This window comes from Balaenoptera borealis, assembly GCF_965194805.1.
Source record: "Balaenoptera borealis genome assembly, chromosome: 8".
NCBI classification, from domain to species: domain Eukaryota; kingdom Metazoa; phylum Chordata; class Mammalia; order Artiodactyla; family Balaenopteridae; genus Balaenoptera; species Balaenoptera borealis.
In genome coordinates this window covers 87,494,468-87,513,879 of record NC_138865.1, presented here as the reverse complement: position 1 = coordinate 87,513,879, position 19,412 = coordinate 87,494,468, and the positions used below count along the sequence as shown (strand labels likewise).

The following is a 19,412-nucleotide window of genomic DNA, read 5'->3' as shown; positions in this document are numbered from 1 at the left end:
GTGAAGTTCATCCAACTCCACAGCTCCCAAACCTGGCTGATTATCAGAATTACTCTGAGGGGCTGATGGAGGAAGCCTTGTTAAAAAGAGGTCCCTGGGCCCTAGTAAGCTCATCCCCCTGGGAGTGGCAGAGGCAGGGAGATGGGTAGCCCGTGGCCCCAGCCCACTTATCCGGAAAATGAGTTCTGTCCCCTCCCAGTTCAGGGTTTCCTCTACATGGCCGTGCTGTCCAGTAGGACAAGCAAAGCCACATAAATTCACAAATACTTGATTTATTTTTGCTGTTCTCAACCAAGCCAGGAGAAGCAACAGGCAGTTGGCACCAAAAGGTTCGGGCTTGCAAGCTCACAGCTCAGACTGCTCCCACATGACCCCACAGTGGGCATCCTCCCACAGCCTCCTCCCGGTGCTGCCGGTGCCTCTTAGCACTGGGGAGAACGCCTCCTCACCCCGGGTCCACCTGCCATGCTGCCTCTCCCCACGCGGCTCTAAGCCTGCTGGTTTTGTGCTTTTTTTCTACAAACACATAGTGTCGCTAAGAAATTTCTTATTTCTTAAGAAATAAGAAAACTTCCCAGAATAGTAGGGAGGCAGATTCTAGCTCAGAATGGGAAGCAAAACAAACAACAGCTTTCTAGCAGGTGGATCTGTCTGTCTAGAGGTGGATGGGCAGCCTTGAGCAGGTAGTGGCCTCCTGTCACAGGTGGTGCAGATGGCGGTAGGGTGAGGCTGCTGTAGGAGGCATGCCAGCACAGGATGAGAGCCTGGGCCAGGTGACCAGCTGAGCCTAAGGAATCTCCTCACATCATGTTTCCCTGGCCACTTCAATGAGGACTTGGTGCAGAAGGAACAGAGTTTCCTTGCTGGTCCTGGGTTTCCTCCTGCTCTGTCATTCAGCTTGGAAGATGCAACCCCCAAGGGCTGGTTCTGCATGTTGCTGCCTCTCCTCCCCCTCCCCCTCTCCTGGGTGCACAATTCTGGGAAGGCTTTTCCTAGTGGTATTGTCAGCAGTGACCCTGGGACCACCCTGTGCTTTCTCTGCTCCCAACCCCTCTACCCACAGCTTCAGGACTCTATGTCCAGAGTAGTGAGGTGCTGCATGTCATCACCAACGTGATCCATGCTAACGGGGACAGAGGCATCACTGTGGCCCAGAGCAGCCAGCTCACCCGTGTGGCCAACAACAGCATCTCCTGCAATCACCAGAGTGGGGTCAAGGTCGAGGCCCAGTGCAAAGTGGAGTTCCGAGGCAATGGTATCTATGACAACAGAGGCCATGGCATCATCACCAAGGGTGACAGCACTGTCATTGAAAACGACATCATTGGCAACCGGGGTAGCGGGCTGCAGCTGCTGCCCACGTCCGACACGAAGGTGTGTATGTGTGTGTGTGTGGTGTGTGTGCCTATGCAGGGCATGGCCCTAGGAGAGCCCTTGTGCCCTCTCTGCTGAGAAGCAGAACCTTAAACCCTCAGCACTCTGCAAGGGTGCTGCCAAAACCCAGCCTGGGAGATGCAGGGGAACTTCACGCTGGAGGGGATGCGGGAACTGGGCCCTGAAGGATGAACAGGGGGTACTGGCAGGAAGCTGGGGCGGGGGTGCCACCCGAGGTATCTTTGTGGTCTTCAGCTCAAGATCTGGGCTATTTTAGCTCTCTTCTCCTAACAGAATAATCTCGCACAGGACCTGGTATGCAGTAGGTGCTTAATGGAGAGAAGTCTTGCCTCGGGGCCTTGGCACCCACTGTTCCCTGTATACCTGGAGTAGCCTTCTCTCCCCTTTTCCTACCTACCAAGTCCTACAGCTTGGCTCTCCCTTTCTTCTGGAAGCCCTTCCTGACCCCCCAGGCTGTTTGAGGTGCCCTTTTTTTGTACTTCTGAGGTGCTTATGCCCACCCTTCACAGGGCACTTTCCACAGTGCTCTGTGTCTGTTCCTTTGCCTGTTTTTCCTCCCCACAGGACCTTGAGCTCCGAGCTCCGTTTTTATGCAAAGCACTGAGCTGGGTGCTAGGGTTTCAGTGTTGAGCCAGACAAACCCAGTCCCTGCCCTTGTGAAGTTACAGTCGCAAAGCCTTTTTTCGGCTTTGTGACTTCATGAATCAGTGACTTTAGCAAGGAGTAAGGAATCCCTTGGCTTTGCGTCCGAGCACTGTGGGAGCAGAGGAGGGGAGGAGGGCTCGCTGTTGCCTCAGTTGGGTTGCCAGTGGCTCACACCCCATCTGCTGGGTCTTTGCATATTGTTCCTTCTTCCTGGAACAACTCTCCTCTGCTCTGTACCTGATAAACTCCTACCGCTTACCCATCACCTCCTCCAGAAAGCCTTTCCTGGTTCTCTCTGGGCTGGTCTCGATAGCCTTTCCCTGAGCTTGCATGGCTCAATGCTGACCTACCTAGCATGCTCTTACCCCTCAGTTTTATAACTGGTGATTCACTTACCTGGCTCCCCTACCAGTCTAGGAGTCCCTGAGGTGTGACAAGCTCTGGCTGCCTCTCCCAGGTAATAAAGAACCGGATCCATTCATTCCGGGCCTACGGCATTGCCGTGCAGGGCCATGCCAAGGCTCTGCTGCAGGAGAACACCGTCTTCCAGGGCAAGACCAACAAGACCATCTTTCAGCAGATCTCAAACAACCAAGAATGCATCATGCAGAACAACAAGTTCTTGGTCTTCAAGAAAAAGTAAGTGCATGGGGTTGCCTAAACCAATCTTCTAGAAGCACAATGAGGTCACTGGGGAAGCCAGGCTCAGAGACTGCAGCTGCCCTTGTTCCCTAGTCCTGCTAGCTTTCGGCTCTGGTCAGGTAAAGGCCTGTGCTTGGGTTTTGTGTCAGGCCTGGGCTGAGGACCTGAGCCTGACTCCCTAGGAGGGAATAAGCTTTAAAATAGTCAGGGGTATGTGGTTTCAAATCTCACCTCTGCCAGTTACTGGCTGTGTGACCTTGGGCAAGTTACTCAACATCTCTGAGCCTTAGTAAAATCCAGTTAATAATGTCTGCTTTGTAGCACCAGTTTAAATAAGATCATGTGACCTAGCAGCATATCTGAGGTATCATATAAGTGTTCATTGCTGTGGCCGCTGTTGCCCCTTGTTTCTGGTATTTCTGCCTCAGTGTACAGTTGCTTCACACTCACCTTCCCCAAACCCTTGTCCTTCCCTGTTCCCCATTTTGATGACATCACCATCCATTCTGTTCCAACAGCAAAACCTCTGCCTCTCCTTCTCCCTGACACTGAAGTTCAGTCAGCTACCAGGTTCTCTTGATTCTGCTTCTAAAGTGTTCTTGTACCTGGCACCTCCTCTTCCCAACTGCTGCCACCCTTGTTCGGGTCAGCACCCCTCACCCTGACCCATGGCTCCTGTTCCCATTACTGCTGTTTCAGTTGTTTATGGATGGACTCCGTTCTGGTTGGTTGATACTTTGCCATACTGGTTGCAAAAATAATAATAATTAGTAATTATTATTGATACCATTGTTGTTGGTATCACTCCTGCACTGTTAATCCTTCTGTCCTGTTGCAGCAGCTTCCTGCCTGGTCCCCCTGCGCTTGGGCTACCCCCGACCTGCAGGCTGTCCTCTGCATCCTGCCAGAGTAACCTTTCTAAATCAGCTCTGGCCACGTCACATGCATGGTCAGAAACCCTGGATGGAGCCTCTTTTTCTATAGTAATGATCTCTACTCTGTTTTTTTATTATACACTTTCTCAGTAACAAATATTTTTTGAGGAAACCCCCTCAGTATGTTTATTTATATAGTCATAACTTATAAAGTATGATATAAGTAGAAATTCTAATATTGTCTTCCCAAATCCCAGCAGATCATATTGTAGACTCCCTGGGGTCCACTTCCTCCTCCGGCTTTGGAGACCCCAGGGTACAGGGTACAGCCCAGACCTGTTGGCCTGGCATTGTCCCCTGTGCACTGTCCGCTCCTAATTTCCTCTCTTTTCATCGCTTCTTCTCAGGAGCTCGCTCTGCTGCCAAACGCAAATGCTTGCAGATCTTTGAACATAGCCCCAGGCTTTTACTCACCCCACAGTAGCCAGCCTCTGACTCTACCCATATCTTTACAGTCCCACTCGTAATATTATTATCATAAAAATATGTAAAAGCCAATGTTGCTGGCTTAAGCAATTTAGGATTTGATGTGTGTAAGAGGCGATCCCTTGTAACTCAGGACAGGTTCCTTGTAACTTAGGACAGAAAGCCCTAATCAAAACATCACTACCATTTGATTTTCCCCAACCCTTCGTAATCTCCACAAGAGCTCGAGGGACTGGAAATCCACCAACTTCTGTCCCATATAGATCTGCACTTTCCAGAATGTCATATAAAAGAAATAACACAGTGTGCAGTCTTTTGAGTCTGGCTTCTTAACACTTAGCCCAGTGTATCCCAGATTGACCTGTGGCATCTGTCATTCATTCTTTTTGTTGCTGAGTGGTGTTCTGTTGTATGGACGTACCACACGGTTTATCTGTTCATCAGCTGAAGCGTATTTAGGTGGTTTCTAATTTTTTGGTGACTATGAATAGAGCTTGCATGACATTTACGGTCATACAGGTGGGGAAAAAAATGGGGCTGGGGGAATGAAAGAAAAGCAAGCCACTGGTCTTATCTAGATCCTTGTTTAAAGATGGGGAAATAGAGGACAAGAGGGAACCTATCCAAGGTTACGTGTAGATCTGAAGGTAGAGCTAGAACTAGAATTAGTTTTGCACATGTTCCACCTCCTTTTGCTATCACTTAACTAGGGAGATGCAACCTATACCCAGATTTAAACAAAGCCAAAAGTAAGTTTGTGCAGGGCATTCAGCAAATGCTCTAGACTCCCAAAGGGTTCGCTCTCATTTTGCACCTCCAGGTCTGATACGTGGCGCCTGGCGAACCCACCAGCACGGCCTCACCTTGAAAACTCTCTCCGAGGCCCCTCTGCTGCCCACAGTGGGCAGAAGGTGACAGCCATGGCAACCAGGATCACAGCCCATGTGGAAGGTGGTTACCACAGCAAACGCAGCATCTTCTGCACCATCCTGTAAGAATGGAGAGCCACGGAGTGGGGCAGCTGGGGGCTGTCCTCAGACTCTGAGAAGGAAGCACATACCCTGCTCAGGCTCGGGCCCTGCCCAGCCAAGCTGAGAGGTTGTGGCCTTTGGGATGGAAGAATTAGTGCTTGTGAAGGCTCCTGGTCTCCTTATCACCGCCCTGAAAAACAAGCTCCCAAGTCTTCTGTGGACTAAGAACAAGGTACCTTCAAAACCCTTTGGCTCCACAGCCCTCAGCAGGAAAGAACTTGGATTTTTTGTTGGTTGGTTGTTTTTTTTGGCCGCGCCATGTGGCTTATGGGATCTTAGTTCCCCGACCAGGGATTGAACCCAGGCCCTCAGCAGTGAAAGTGCGGTGTCCTAACCACTGGACTGCCAGGGAATTCCCTGGAATTATTTTTCGAGGAGAAAAGGGGAACCAAAGTTGGTGGGTTTCTAGTCCCTCGAGCTCTTATAGAGATTATGAAAAGTTGGGGAAATCGATAATGAAAACCTTGGTCAGGGTTTTCTGTTTGAGTTACAGGGAACTGCGTTTTATATACACCAAACCCAGAATCTTCTCAGGGAAGAACGGATTTACTTCTAAGGGAGAGAAGTGATTCTAGTGAGATGGAAAGAGCCCCAGATTTTCCCCTTTCCTAGACCTCACTTTTGACCCTCCGGGGACACTGCCACACCCACCCTGCTGCCTGGGGAGGCTGGAGGAGTTGGGTTTAGTTTCCGTAAGGACACAGTTCTCTTGAACATGGACCTGTGAGGGAGGAAGGGGCTTGGGATAAGGAGCCCCTCTTGAAAGGCTGCCCCAGGGATGACAGGGGCATGCTGAAAACAGGAAGGGGCGTGTGGAGAAGGCTTCCTTCAAGTGGCTTAGGTGTGCAGACGCGTGCTGGGCTGGGTGGTGCAGGGGTGCACCTGACTGCTCTACCTTCAAGTTGCTCCCAGATTCAGGAGGACATTGGCTCAGCGCTTGCTGCACAGGGAGGATTCGAATCCCACAAGCACACCCAAACCAGCCGCCCCTCCTGGGCGCAAGACTGGCGGAGACCGAGGTGCCTAGGGCCCTCGTCTGTGTCCACATTCTCATGGATGACCACCTGCCTTTACTAACCCTACCAAGGTTTCCCACTCTGTGCCTTGGCTCATGCTCTCCCCTCTTCTGGGTGCACCCTCCTCGCCAGCTACACATGCCTAGGTCCCACCCATTCTTCCAGGCTCGACACTGCCACCCGGATGGCAGTGCTCTGCCCTCTCTGAGCCTCCCCTGCCCTTTCTCTGCCCCCACAGGGTATATTCTGCCTTGCTTAGGAGTTACCTGGGCCCATCCCTGTCCCACTGACCTGCCTGTAAGCTAGCTCCATTAGGGTCACCACCTGTGTCCCCAGTCCCCAGCCCAGGGGGTAGGGTTAGCAGCCTGAGTGAGGAGAGGAAGGCTGGCTCCCAAAGGGCTGTGCTGAACCCAACTGTGAATGTGTTAAGGTTCCAGAGCCAGGCAGGCTCAGACCCACTGCTCTAGGAAGGGGGCCCGACGCAGGCCTGGCTCAGCCTGAACAGTCCCCCGCCCACCCGGCCCTTCATGTGGGGCCTCACCAGCCTGGTAGCGTAACTGTCGTGCACCTCACAGATGGCTTCCCAGGCTGGTTCTGCCAGGCCCCCGGTGCTGCTCTCCCGGGTGGAGTAGGTTGGGCTAGAGGGAGCCAGGAGCACTGGCTACCCCCTGAGGACTTCGGGCACAAGAGCGTGGGCCCCTCCCATCCCCAGCACTATCCTTTGCACTAATCTATGGCCCCAGTGTGAGTCGCTGTACAAAATGCTGCCTTTTATTATTTTGTAACGAATGACTTTTCTGTGAACCAAGTGCTTATGAAAATCTCAGCAACCAAAATAAAGTTCTGTATTTTAAAGGAGGCACTTTTCGGGGTACTTTCCTTGGTCTGGGTATGTGCTAGGGTTCCTGAGCGCTGGATGTAGGCCTCTCACCACTCCGCCCCCCCGAGGCACCACTGCTTGCTTCCACTGAAGGAGACAGGAGACCAGGGCCATCTTGTCCATCCAGCTTGTTCCCACCTGATTCCAAGTTCCAAGGTCTGTGTCCTCACGTGTCAGTCAGGGACTGTAGTTGCAGTCCTGCCTGCCCCTTGGGCTGTGTGAAGAGTAACAGTGAGGTCCCTGGTGTGGATGACCTGAGATCCATGACCACATTTTTCCCAGCTTCAGTCACTTAGCATCTTACAGTGTTTGCCATATCCACATGTCACTTGAGGAGAAAGCTAGTACTTAATATTTTTCTTTAAATCCTCTTTTAATTAAAAAGACTTTATTTTTTAGAATTTTTTCTCTTAAGTCTTTTTATTAACAGGTATAGTTGATGTATAATGTATATTTTAGGTGTACAACACAGTGATTCACAATTTTTAAAGGTTATACTCCATTTATAAAATATTGGCTATATTCCCTGTGCTGTACAATATATCCTTGTAGCTTATTTATTTTATACATAGTAGTTTATACCTCTTAATCCCCTACCCTAGCCTTGCCCCTCTCCCCTTCCCCCTCCCACTGGTAACCACTAATTTGTTCTCTACATATGAGAGTATGTTGTTCTGTTATATTCACTAGTTTATTTTTTAGATTCCACATGTGATATCATACAGCATTTGCCTTTCTCTGACTTATTTCACTAAGCACAATACCCTCCAAGTGCATCTTTTTTTTTTTAACATCTTTATTGGAGTATAATTGCTTTACAATGGTGTGTTAGTTTCTGCTTTATAACAAAGTGAATCAGCATCCAAGTGCATCCTTGTTGCAAATGGCAAAATTTCATTATCTTTTATGGCTGAGTAGTATTCCATTGTGTATATATATATACCACATCTTCTTTATCCATTCATCTGTTGATGGATACTTAGGTTGTTTCCATATCTTGGCTATTATGAATAATGCTGCTGCGAACATCGGGGTGCATGTATCTTTTCAAATTAGCGTTTTCATTTTCTTCAGATATATACCCAGGAGTAGAATTGCTGGATCATATGGTAGTTCTATTTTTAGTCTTTTGAGTAAACACCATACTGTCTTCCATAGTGGCTGCCCCAGTATACATTCCCACCAACAGTGCACAAAGGTTCCCTTTTCTCCATGTTCTCACCAACATTTGTTATTTGTGGTGATGATAGCCATTCTGACAGGTGTGAGGTGATATTTCATTGTGGTTTTGATTTGCATTTCTCTGATGACTAGCGATGTTGAGCATCTCTTCATGTGCCTGTTAACTATCTGTATCTTCTTTGGAAAAATGTCTTTTTAGGTTTTCTGACCATTTTTTAATCAGGTTGTTTATTTTTTTGATGTTGAGTTGTATGAGCTTTATATACATTATGGATATTAACCCTTTATTGGTCATATCACTTGCAAATACTTTCTCCCATTCAGTAGGTTGTCTTTTTGTTTTGTCTATGGTTTCCTTTGCTGTGCAAAAGCTTTTAAGTTTAATTGGGTCCCATTTGTTTATTTTTGCTTTTGTTTCCTTTGCCTTAGGAGACAGCTCCAAAAAATATTGCACGATTTATGTCAAAGTGTGTTCTGCCTGTGTTTTCTTCTAGGAGTTTCATGGTTTCAGGTCTTAACGTTTAGGTCTTTAATCCATTAGAGTTTTTCTAAAACCATACACAAAAAAATGTTCTAATTTCATTCTTTTACATGTAGCTATCCAGTTTTCCCAGCACCCCTTATTGAAGACTGTCTAGAAGTTTTAGATTTACAGAAAAAGTGAGGAGATAGGCGGTAGAGAGTTCCCTTACTACCCTTCCTGCCGAGCTTCCCTGTTATTAACACCTTACATTAGTATGGTACATTTGTCAAAGTTAATGAGCCAGTAGAAAGTCCACAGTTTATTCATATTTCCTTAGTCATTACCTAGTGTCCTTTTTCCATTCCAGGACCCTATCCAGGAACTTAACTAAAAAGAAATGTTTACATTACTTCACTACTATAAATGAAAAGCTAGTGGTTTTAATACACACTAAAATAAACTGTTAAAATGAAAATATTCACAGTATCACAAGCAACTAAACCTTTGTTGAAACCAAACATTTGGGGGAAATTTGTTACTGCAGTTTAGCCAAGTCAGCATAACCTCATATATCCTGATACACCCCCATGCCACTAAAATCATCTTATATCCCATCAATAGTATATTAAGCACTGACTTGGTTAGGCTATTGCCCCTTTTTTACAGAAGGAATTGAGTTCTTTGTTTTTTTAACTAAAGTATAGTTGATTTACAATGTTGTGTTAATTTTTGCTGTACAGCAGTGATTCAGTTATACATATATATACATTCTTTTTTATATTCTTTTCCATTATGGTTTATCATAGGATACTGCATATAGTTCTCTGTGCTGTACAGTAGGACGTTGTTGTTTATCCATTCCACATATAATAGCTTACACCTGCTAACCCCAACCTCCCGCTCTGTCCCTCCCCCAACCCCCTCCCCCTTGGCAACCACAAGTCTGTTCTCTATGTCCGTGAGTCTGTTTCTGTTTTGTAGATAGGTTCATTTTGTCATATTTTAGATTCTACATTATAAGTGATATCATGTGGTATTTGTCTTTCTCTGTCTGACTTCACTTAGTATGATAATCTCTAGGTCCATCCATGTTGCTGCAAATGACCATTATTTCGTTCTCTTTTATGACTGAGTAGTACTCCATTGTATATATGTACTGCATCTTCTTTATCCATTCATCTGTCATTGGACATTTAGATTGTTTCCATATCTTGGCTGTTGTGAATAGTGCTGCTATGAACATAGGGCTGCATGTATCTTTTTGGATTAGAGTTTTGTCTGGATATATGCCCAGGAGTGGGACTGTTGGATCATATGGTAATTCTATTTTTAGTTTTCTGAGGAATGGAATACTGTTCTCCATAGTGGCTGTACCAACTTACATTTCCACCAATAGTGTAGGAGGGTTCCCTTTTCTCCACATCCTCTCCAGCATTTGTTTCTAGTTTTTAATGATGGCCATTCTGACCAGTGTGAGGTGGTACCTTGTTGCAGTTTTGATTTGCATTTCTCTAGTAATTAGAGATGTTGAACATCTTTTCACATGCCTATTGGCCATTTGTATTTCTTCTTTGGAGAAATGTCTCTTTAGGTCTTCTGCACATTTTTCGATTGGGTTGTTTTTCTGTTGTTGAGTTGTATGAGCTGTTTGTATTTTGGAAATTAAGCCCTTGCTGGTTGCATCATTTGCAAATATTTTCTCCCATTCTGTAGGTTGTCTTTTCATTTTGTTTATGGCTTCCTGTGCTGTGCAGAAGCCTGTAACTTTGATTAGGTCCCATTTGTCTATTTTTGTTTTTATTTCTGTTGCCTTGGGAGACTGACCTAAGAAAACATAGGTACGATTTATGTCAGAGAATGTTTTGCCTATGTTCTCTTCTAGGAATTTTATGGTGTCAAGTCTTATGTCTAAGTCTTTAAGCCATTTGGAGTTTATTTTTGTGTATGGTGAGTGTTGTTCTAGCTTCACTGATTTACATGCGGCTGTCCAACTTTCCCAACACCATTTGCTGAAAAGACTTTTTCCCATTGTATATTCTTTCCTTCTTTATCTAAGATTAATTGACTATAGCAGTGTGAGTTTATCCCTGGGGTCTTTACTCTGTTCCATTGATCCATATGGCTGTTTTTGTGCCAGTACCACGCTGTTTGGATTACTGTAGCTTTGTAGTATTGTCTGAACTCTGGGAGGGTTATGCCTCCTGCTTTGTTCTTTTACATCATCATTAATTTGGCAATTCTGGGTCTTTTATGATTCCATATAAATTTTAGGATTATTCTAGTTCTGTGAAAAATGTCATGGGTAATTTGATAGGGATCACATTAAATCTGTAGATTGCTGTGGGTAGTATGGCCATTTTAACAATATTCATTCCTCCAAGAGCATTGGATATCTTTCCATTTCTTTGAATCTTCTTCAGTTTACTTAATTAATGTTTTATAGTCCTCAGCATATAAGTCTTTCACCTCCTTAGTCAGGTTTATTCCTAAGTATTTTATTTTGGGGGGTCAGATTTTGAAAGGTATAGTTTTTTTACATTCCCTTTCTGATATTTCATAGTTAGTGTAAAGAAATGCAACCGATTTCTGTATGTTAATCTTGTATCCTGCTACCTTGCTGAATTCATTTATTCTAATAGTTTTTGTGTGGAGACTTTAGGGTTCTTTGTATAGAGAGAGTATCGTGTCATCTGCGAAGAGTGACAGTTTTACCGCTTCTCTTCCAATTTGGATACCTTTTATTTCTTTTTCTTGTCTGATTGCTGTGGCTAGGACTTCCAATACTATGTTGAAGAGAAGTGGTGAGAGTAGGCATCCTTGTTTTGTTCCAGGTTTTAGTGGGAAGGCTTTCAGCTTTTCACTGTTGAGTATTATATTGGCTGTGGGTCTGTCATAAATAGGTTTTATTATGCTGAGATATGTTCCCTCTATACCCACTTTGGTGAGAGTTTTTATCATGAATGGATATTGAATTTTGTCAAATGCTTTTTCTGCATCTTTTGAGATGATTGTGGGTTTTGTCTTTTCTTGTGTTTATGTGGTGTATCACATTGACTGATTTGCATATGTTGAACCATTCTTGTGAACTTGGGATGACTCCCATGTGGTTATGGTGTATGACCTTTTTAATGTGTTGTTGGATTCTGTTAGCTAATATTTTGTTGAGAATTTTTGCGTCTATATTCATCAAAGATATTGGCCTGTAATTTTCTTTTTTGGTGGTGTCTTTGTCAGGTTTTGGTATCAGGCTGATGGTGACTTCATAAAATGTCTTCAGGAGTGTTCCTTCCTCTTCAATTTTTTTGGAAGAGTTTGAGAAGGATCAGTATAAGTTCTTCTTTGCATGTTTGGTAGAATTCGCCTGTGAAGCCATCTGGTCCTGGACTTTTGTTTGTAGGGAGTTTTTAAATTACAGATTCTATTTCACCTCTGGTGATCAGTCTGTTCAAATTATCTGTTTCTTCTTGGTTCATTTTTGGTGGGCTGTATGTGTCTAGAAACTTGTCCATTTCTTCTAGGTTGTAGAATTTGTTGGCATATAATTGTTCATAGTATTCCCTTATGGTTTTTTGTATTTCTGCAGTATTGGTTATTATCTCTCCTTTTTCATTTCTTATTTTTATTTGGGTTCTCTCTCTTTTCTTCTTGATGAACCTGGACAGGAGTTTGTCAATCTTGTTTACCCTTTCAAAAAACCAACTCTTGGCTTTATTGATATTTTAATATAATTTTTGAGATTCTCTATTTCCTCTCTGATCTTGTTTCCTTCCTTCTGCTGACTTTAGGTTTTGTTTGTTCTTCTTTTTCTAATTTCTTTTTAAGTGGTAGGTTAGGTTGTTTGAGACTTTTGTTTTTTTTTTGAGGAAGGCCTGTATCGCTATGAACTTCCCTCTAAGAACTGCTTTTGCTGCATCCCATAGATTTTGTATGGTTGTGTTCTCATTGCCATTTGTCTCAAGTTATTTTTAAATTTCCTCTTTGATTTCATCATTGACCCATTGTTTTTTTTAGTAGTATGTTGTTTAGTCTCCATGTAATTGTTTCTTATTTCTTTTTCTGTGGTTGATTTCTAGTTTCATGCTCTTATGGTCACAAAGATGCTTGAGATAATTTCTATACTCTTAAATTTGTTGAGGCTAGTTTTGTGCCCTAATATGTGGTCAATCCTAGAGAATGTTCCATGTGCATTTGAAAAGAATGTGTATTCTATTTTTGGGGGGTGTAATGTCCTGAAAATATCAATTAGGTCTAACTGTTCTGTTGTATCATTTAGGATCTCTGTTGCCTTACTGATTTTCTGTCTAGAAAACCTGTCCATTGGTGTGAGTGTGGTGCTAAAGTCTCCTACTATTATTGTATGATTGTCAATTTCTGCCTTTATGTCTGTTAGTATTTATGTATTTGGGTGCTTCTATATTAGGTGCATATATGTTGATGACTGTAAAATCCTCTTCTTGTATTGATCCTTTTATCATTATATAGTGTCCTTCTTTATCTTTCTTTACGGCTTCTGTTTTAAAGTATATTTTGTCAGATATGAGTATTGCGACCCCCACTTTCTTTTCATTTCCATTTGCATGAAATATTTTTCCATCTCTTCACTTTCAATCTATGTGTGTCCTTTGCCCTAAAGTGGGTCTCCTCTAGGTAGCATATTGTAAGCTCTTGTTTTTTTAATCCAATCTGCCACTCTGTGTCTTCTGATTGGAGTAGTTAGTCCACTAATAAATAATTATTGATAGATATGTATTTATTGCCATTTTAACCTTGGTTTCCTGTTGATTTTATATTTCCTCTTTGTCCCTTTCTTTTTGTTTTTCCTTTTGTGGTTTGATGATCTTCTTTTGTATTATACTTATGTTCTCTTCTTTTTGGTTTTTGTGAATCTATCGTATGTTTTTGATTTGTGGTTACCCTGTTTTTCAAGTATGTTAACCCCATCTTCTATCTCCTTGCCTTAGACTAGTAGTCATAGAGGCTCAAACACATTCTAGGAAATGGAAAAAAAATCTACATTTTCTGACTCTCCTCCACCACAGTTTATGATTTTGATGTCCTCTTTTACATCTTCATGTTCATCCTTTTGCTGTTCATTGTGGTATCATCACGTTCACAGAAATTTTTTGATTTTTTAAAAATCTGTGTACTGGCTTATTTATAGGTGATTTGCTCTCCAATTGTGATTTTCTCTTTCCTATATATTCTTCTTTTCTATTTAGAGAAGATTTCAATATTTTCTTTAGGATAGGTTTAGTATTGCTGTATTCTTTTCATTTTTGCTGTCTCAGAAATTCTTTCTCTCTCCTATTCTAAATGATAATCTTGCTGGGTAAAGTACCCTAGGTTGCAGATTTTTCCCTTTCAGGACTTTGAATATATCTTGCCACTCCCTTCTGGCCTGAAACGTTTCTGTAGAGAAATCAGCTGATAGCCTTATGGGGCTTCCCTTGTAATTAACTCTTTTTCTCCTGCTGCCTTTAGAATCCTCTCTTTAATTTTTGCCATTTTTATTATAAAATGTCTTGGTGTAGGTCTGTTTGGGTTTACTTTGTTTTGGACCCTCTGTGCTTCCTGTACCTGGATGTGTTTCCTTCTTTAGGTTTAGGAAGTTTTCAGCCATAATTTCTTCAAATACATTTCCAATCCCCTTTACTTTCTCCCCCTCCTGGATTCCCTATTATGCCTAGATTGGCATGCTTTGTATTATCCCATAGGTCTCTTATATTGCTTTCATTTTTTATTCATTTGGTTTCCTGTCTGCTGTCCTGATTGGGTGATTTCCATTATTCTGTCTTCCGGGTTACTTGTTCGTTCTGCATTATTTATTCTATTCATTGCCTTTAGTTCAGTTTTTGTCTCAGCAAATGAGTTTTCTAATTTTTCTTGGTTCCTCTGTATAGTTTCCAGTTCCTTTTTACAGTGCTCTTGCATTTTTGTCGATAGCCTTTCTTAATTCCTTCAATATTTTTATTATCTCCTTTTTGAAATCAGTGTCTTTTTGAAATTGGTGTCTGTTTGTTAGACTAAAGAGGTCTGTTTCATTGTTCTTTCAGGGGAATTCTCTTGGTCTTTTAACTGGGAGTGGCTCCTCTGCTTCTTCATTTTACTTATATTTCTCTTATTCTGTGAGTTTAGGAGAAACAATTATCTACTGTGGTCTTAGAAGGCTCTTTATATGTGGGAGCATCCTTGTGTAGCTTGTGTGGGTTTAACATTTTTGGTTCAAGGGCTGTTCTTAGTATGGCTGCCTATCGCCTCTTTCCTCAGCACTTGCTGGCCATTATCCCCTTAATGGGGTGTGCAGATGTGGTGGCTGGTGCCCAGTCGTGGGAATCTCAGTGGCAGTGGCAGCTCATGCATGGCCCTGGAGCACGCCATGGGAGCAGAGGCAGCTCGCAACTCTGCTCCCCGGAAGGGCAGAGTCAGCAGCTCAAGACGGCTCCTGCAGTGAGTGTAGGAAGTGTTCCGCTGCCTGAGAGCTTGTGCAGGGGAAAAGGCTGTAATGGCAGGTTCTGCCCCTCCCCTTGCACACTGCCCACACAATGGTGCCTGGCCTCTAAGGCGACCCAGGCTTCCCCCTCGTACAGCCTCAGGTGTGGTTGCACCAGACTCCAACCCCTTCAGGCTGTTTCCACACAGCCCACCCCAGTCCTCTCCCCAGGTCTGATCTCCAAAGCCCGAGCTTCTTCATCCAGCCCCTGCCCGCACCAGTGGACACGCATCTCAGGCTGGGAAGTGCAAAGCAGTGGCACTGACCGTCTGTGCAGGTCTGTCTCCATTCTAGCTGCTGCAAACTGGTTGCTGTGCTCTCCTCCAAGGCTCTGAAGCTCCCTCTTATAATGGCTGATCTCTCCGCCAGCGAAGGAACTTCCGAGGGTGCAGGAACCTTTCCTCTTTTACAGCTCCCTCCCAGGGGCCCAGGTCCCATCCTGATTCCTTTCTCACTTTTTTCCTTTTTGTCCTACCCACTTACATAGATTTTCTTGGTCTTTCAGAGGTATGAGGTCTTCTGCCAGCATTCAGTGGATATTCTGTGAGAACCTTTCCACATGTAGATGTATTTTTAAAAATTAATTTATTTATGGCTGTGTAGGGTCTTCATTTCTGTGCGAGGGCTTTCTCTAGTTGCGGCGAGTGGGGGACACTCTTCATCGCGGTGCACGGGCCTCTCACTATCGTGGCCTCTCTTGTTGCGGAGCACAGGCTCCAGACGCGCAGGCTCAGTAATTGTGGCTCAGGGGCCTAGTTGCTCCGCGGCATGTGGGATCTTCCCAGACCAGGGCTCGAACCCCTGTCCCCTGCATTGGCAGGCAGATTCTCAACCACTGCGCCACCAGGGAAGCCCTAGATGTATTTTTGATGTATTTGTGAAAGGAGGTGGTGAGCTTCACATCCTACTACTCCGCCATCTCGATTGCTCTCCCCAGAAGGAACTGAGTTCTGAGTGGTGATGCCTGTCAAGGCCAGGAGTTGAAAGTTCCCTATCAAATGTTAAGAGCTTGTAAACAGAAGACATATGAGTAAGGCTGTTACCTAGGGCTTCTGTAATAGGAACAGCTGGAACACACACACATACAGTGCCCATCTTCCGCCACGTCATTTGGAGGCAGAAGTGGGAGGAACACGCAACACCTATCCTACCCTAGCTCTTCCGTGGTTGGGGAAGCATCTGGAAGGAGACTGCTCTGAGTAGCCTGCATTGGTTGACTGTGCAGGGCTTGCTCTCCCACACAGGCCAGACCCACCCAAAAGAATCTACTCCATCTGATTATTTTTTCCTTAATTGAGCCAAAAATCTGTCTCCCTGGCTAAATCCTACCCATACTTCAGGATCCTACTTCATCATCATTCCATGGAACACTTTCCTTGATCTCTTCAAATCTTAGTTTTGTGCCCTTCCTCCATGCTCTCCTACCCACCTACCCACCTGTGTTATCCCCATGGTGGCACTGAATCCTCTGCATTGAAAAAGTCTGTTGATCTGTCTTCTTAAAGGAAGGCACTTTAAAAATTTTTACCTAATTAGCTATTTCCAGGTTGGGTCCTCTGCAGGTATGTTAAATACACCTTCTTTGACTTCATCACTGTTAAATGTCCAGCAGGTCAGGGCCACAGAAACTTCCCTCCAGGGAACAGACTTCATTCTGTTAACACCCGTAAGTTATTCCACAAACTGCAAATCTTATTAAAGGTACAAGCATCTAGCCCACAGTCCCTTTTTCTTCAAAGAGGTCATCAAGCAACATTATGGCAAATAACTTGGTTGGATCAAGGAATCCTCTGTGAATATCAGTAAATAAATGGGGTTTTAGAGCTAGAAAAAACCTAGTACGATCCCATTATTCTACAAATGTTTACTGCCTAATAGCTCTGCCAAGGAAAGAAGGTGCAGCTCATGCACTATGATTCATTCCACAGACACTGGCGCTTATATGCCAGGCACTGTGTTAGGCACCCTCTCACGAGACTTGTTGAAAAGGACCCTCTTTTGAGCCTTCTGACCCCAAACCCCTTGATAACAGAAACTTGCGTTTCACTCAACCTCTGGGACTGCATCACCTACAATTAGTGAAGTATACCTGTTGTCACCCGGGACAAGTATACAGCTGACCCCTGAACAATGCAAAGGGTTAGGGGCACTGACCCTCCATGCAGTTGAAAAATCCACATATAATTTATGTCAGCCCTCCATATCCGTTCCACATCTGTGGGTTCAACTAACCACTTGCATGGTACTCTAGTGTTTACTATTGAAAAAAATCCATGTATAAGTGGACCCAGGCAGTTCAAATTCATGTTGTTCAAGGATCAATTGTATATTTACCATCCTAGGCTTTTCCCCATCAATATCACTCCTCTTTGTGAGTGACTAAAGAAAGCTGCTTCCCCACTAGGACAGAGGCTCTTCAGAGGCCAGGTCACGTGCTGTGATCTAATCACTGCTGGAAATTAAGCCTCAAGGTGTCAAAACCATCAGAATCTAAAAAGTATGCATGAAAACACATTTTAAGCCATAAGCACACTAGGAATTCTTTTCCCAGAGACAGATCAGGATATTATTTTTTTTCTGATGCAGAGTCACATAACTGATTTTCACAACAGCTTAGGTAAAGAAAAACAAGAGGCATTTAGATTTCCTGCTCACATCTCTGCTGGAGGGAGATCAAGTATGCTACAAGTGCCCGCTACCCAGGATCAGATACAAATGGGGACAAGCCAGACAAGAGCATGGAAAATGTGCACTTTAAGCCTGGCCTTGCCATAGAAGTGGCTCTGATAACCACATCCCAGTGCTCAAAGAAATATAAGGATCACCTGTCCTGAATGAGTCATCCAAGGCCCATTTTTACCATGTATTCCCTAACGGATGTCCCAGCTGCTGTGTAAACTTCCTCCTTTCTCATTTTCAGAGAGAGCTGGATTCTGTCTTCCTTCCTCCACTGCCCCTGGCCCCCAGCACGAGCACCACACACCTCAGCTGCTCCCACTGCCTCAGAAGAACCTTGAAGAGCTGAGTCTGGGGGACTTCCCTGGTGGCACAGTGGTTAAGAATACACCTGCCAATGCAGGGGACACTGGTTTGATCCCTGGTCTGGGAAGATCCCACATGCCGCGGAGCAACTAAGCCTGTGTGCCACAACTACTGAGCCTGTGCTCTAGAGCCCGTGAGCCACAACTACTGAGCCCGCGTGCTGCAACTACTGAAGCCCGCACACCTAGAGCCTGTGCTCCACAACAAGAGAAGCCACCGCAATGAGAAGTCCATGCACTGCAACGAAGAGTAGGCCCCTCTTGCTGCAACTAGAGAAAGCCCGCACGCAGCAACGAAGACCCAACGCAGCCAAAAATAAATTAAAAAAAAAAAAATAATAAAAAACACAGACGTTTAAAAACAATTTTTTTAAATAGTCACCTTCTCTTTTAAAAAAATAGAGCTGAGTCTGAGCATTAGCCACATACCTAAGTCTCTCCATGTCATAGTCCCGTTCCTCACAGCACCCCTCTGGACACTGACTTCTCCATCTCCCCCTGGCAGATAAGGTTGGTGGCAGTCAGCATCCCTTCCCATCGGCTTCTGGTGTGGCTTCCTGTAACTAGAGGCTGAAACCTATTTCCAAGATTCCCTTGCTGCTAGGATTCTAGCTGCAAATTAAGTTCCTATATATGTACTCAGAGAAGAAGGAAGCAAGATGGAAGCCAGCCTCTTAATCTTTTGGCTGTTTGTGCTGACAAGCAAGGAGGTAGAGCATGGGTACTGATAGCATGGGTGGCTGAACCAGAATTTCAGTGTCAAGTTGCCAGCTTCATGAGTTCAAGAAGCAGCTGAATTCAAGTAGCTTCATGAATTCAAGTGGCTTCTTCATGCCTGGCTGGCCACCCCAGCTGTGTTCTTGAACTCAGCAGTTCCAGTAGCAACCTCCTGATTCCCGTTCCTGCAACCCTGTAACAATTTTATAGTACTTTATATCCATGTATTAAACTCCTTTCTCAAGAATATCTAGGAACATTTGTTTTCTGCACTGAACTCTGACTGATTCACTCCCCTCAAAAACGTGGCTTTCAGAGCTGACTCCTGCCCTCTGTGTGGCCTGAGCCAGGCAGAGCAAGTGGGTTAATCATTTCCTCTGATTTGGCTCTGCTCTGTTTCAGCAGTCCGGAACTAAATTAGTCTGTTTTGGCAAGCCCATCACATTGGTGACCTGAAGCCTCCTCTTCCAGCCCTACTGGGCTTTGTCCTCACCACGTACTCCTCCACTGGGCCTTCCACAGCACTTCACATTTCTCTTTATTAACCTT

General features: G+C 44.5%; 1 protein-coding gene across 14 annotated transcripts in view; it reads left to right on the top strand.

The window, feature by feature from the left end:
- The window catches only part of FBXO10 (F-box protein 10), an 82,746-nt gene that overhangs the window by 54,045 nt on the left and 9,289 nt on the right, over positions 1 to 19,412 (top strand). For 4 of the 14 annotated variants that reach the window (XM_082403840.1, XM_082403837.1, XM_082403843.1 and 1 more), the window contains 2 exons: positions 1,064 to 1,374; positions 2,458 to 2,679. In XM_082403840.1, the coding sequence (XP_082259966.1) occupies positions 1,064 to 1,374; positions 2,458 to 2,679 (533 nt within the window). The other 10 variants (XM_082403841.1, XM_082403845.1, XM_082403846.1 and 7 more) reach the window with 8 other exon arrangements.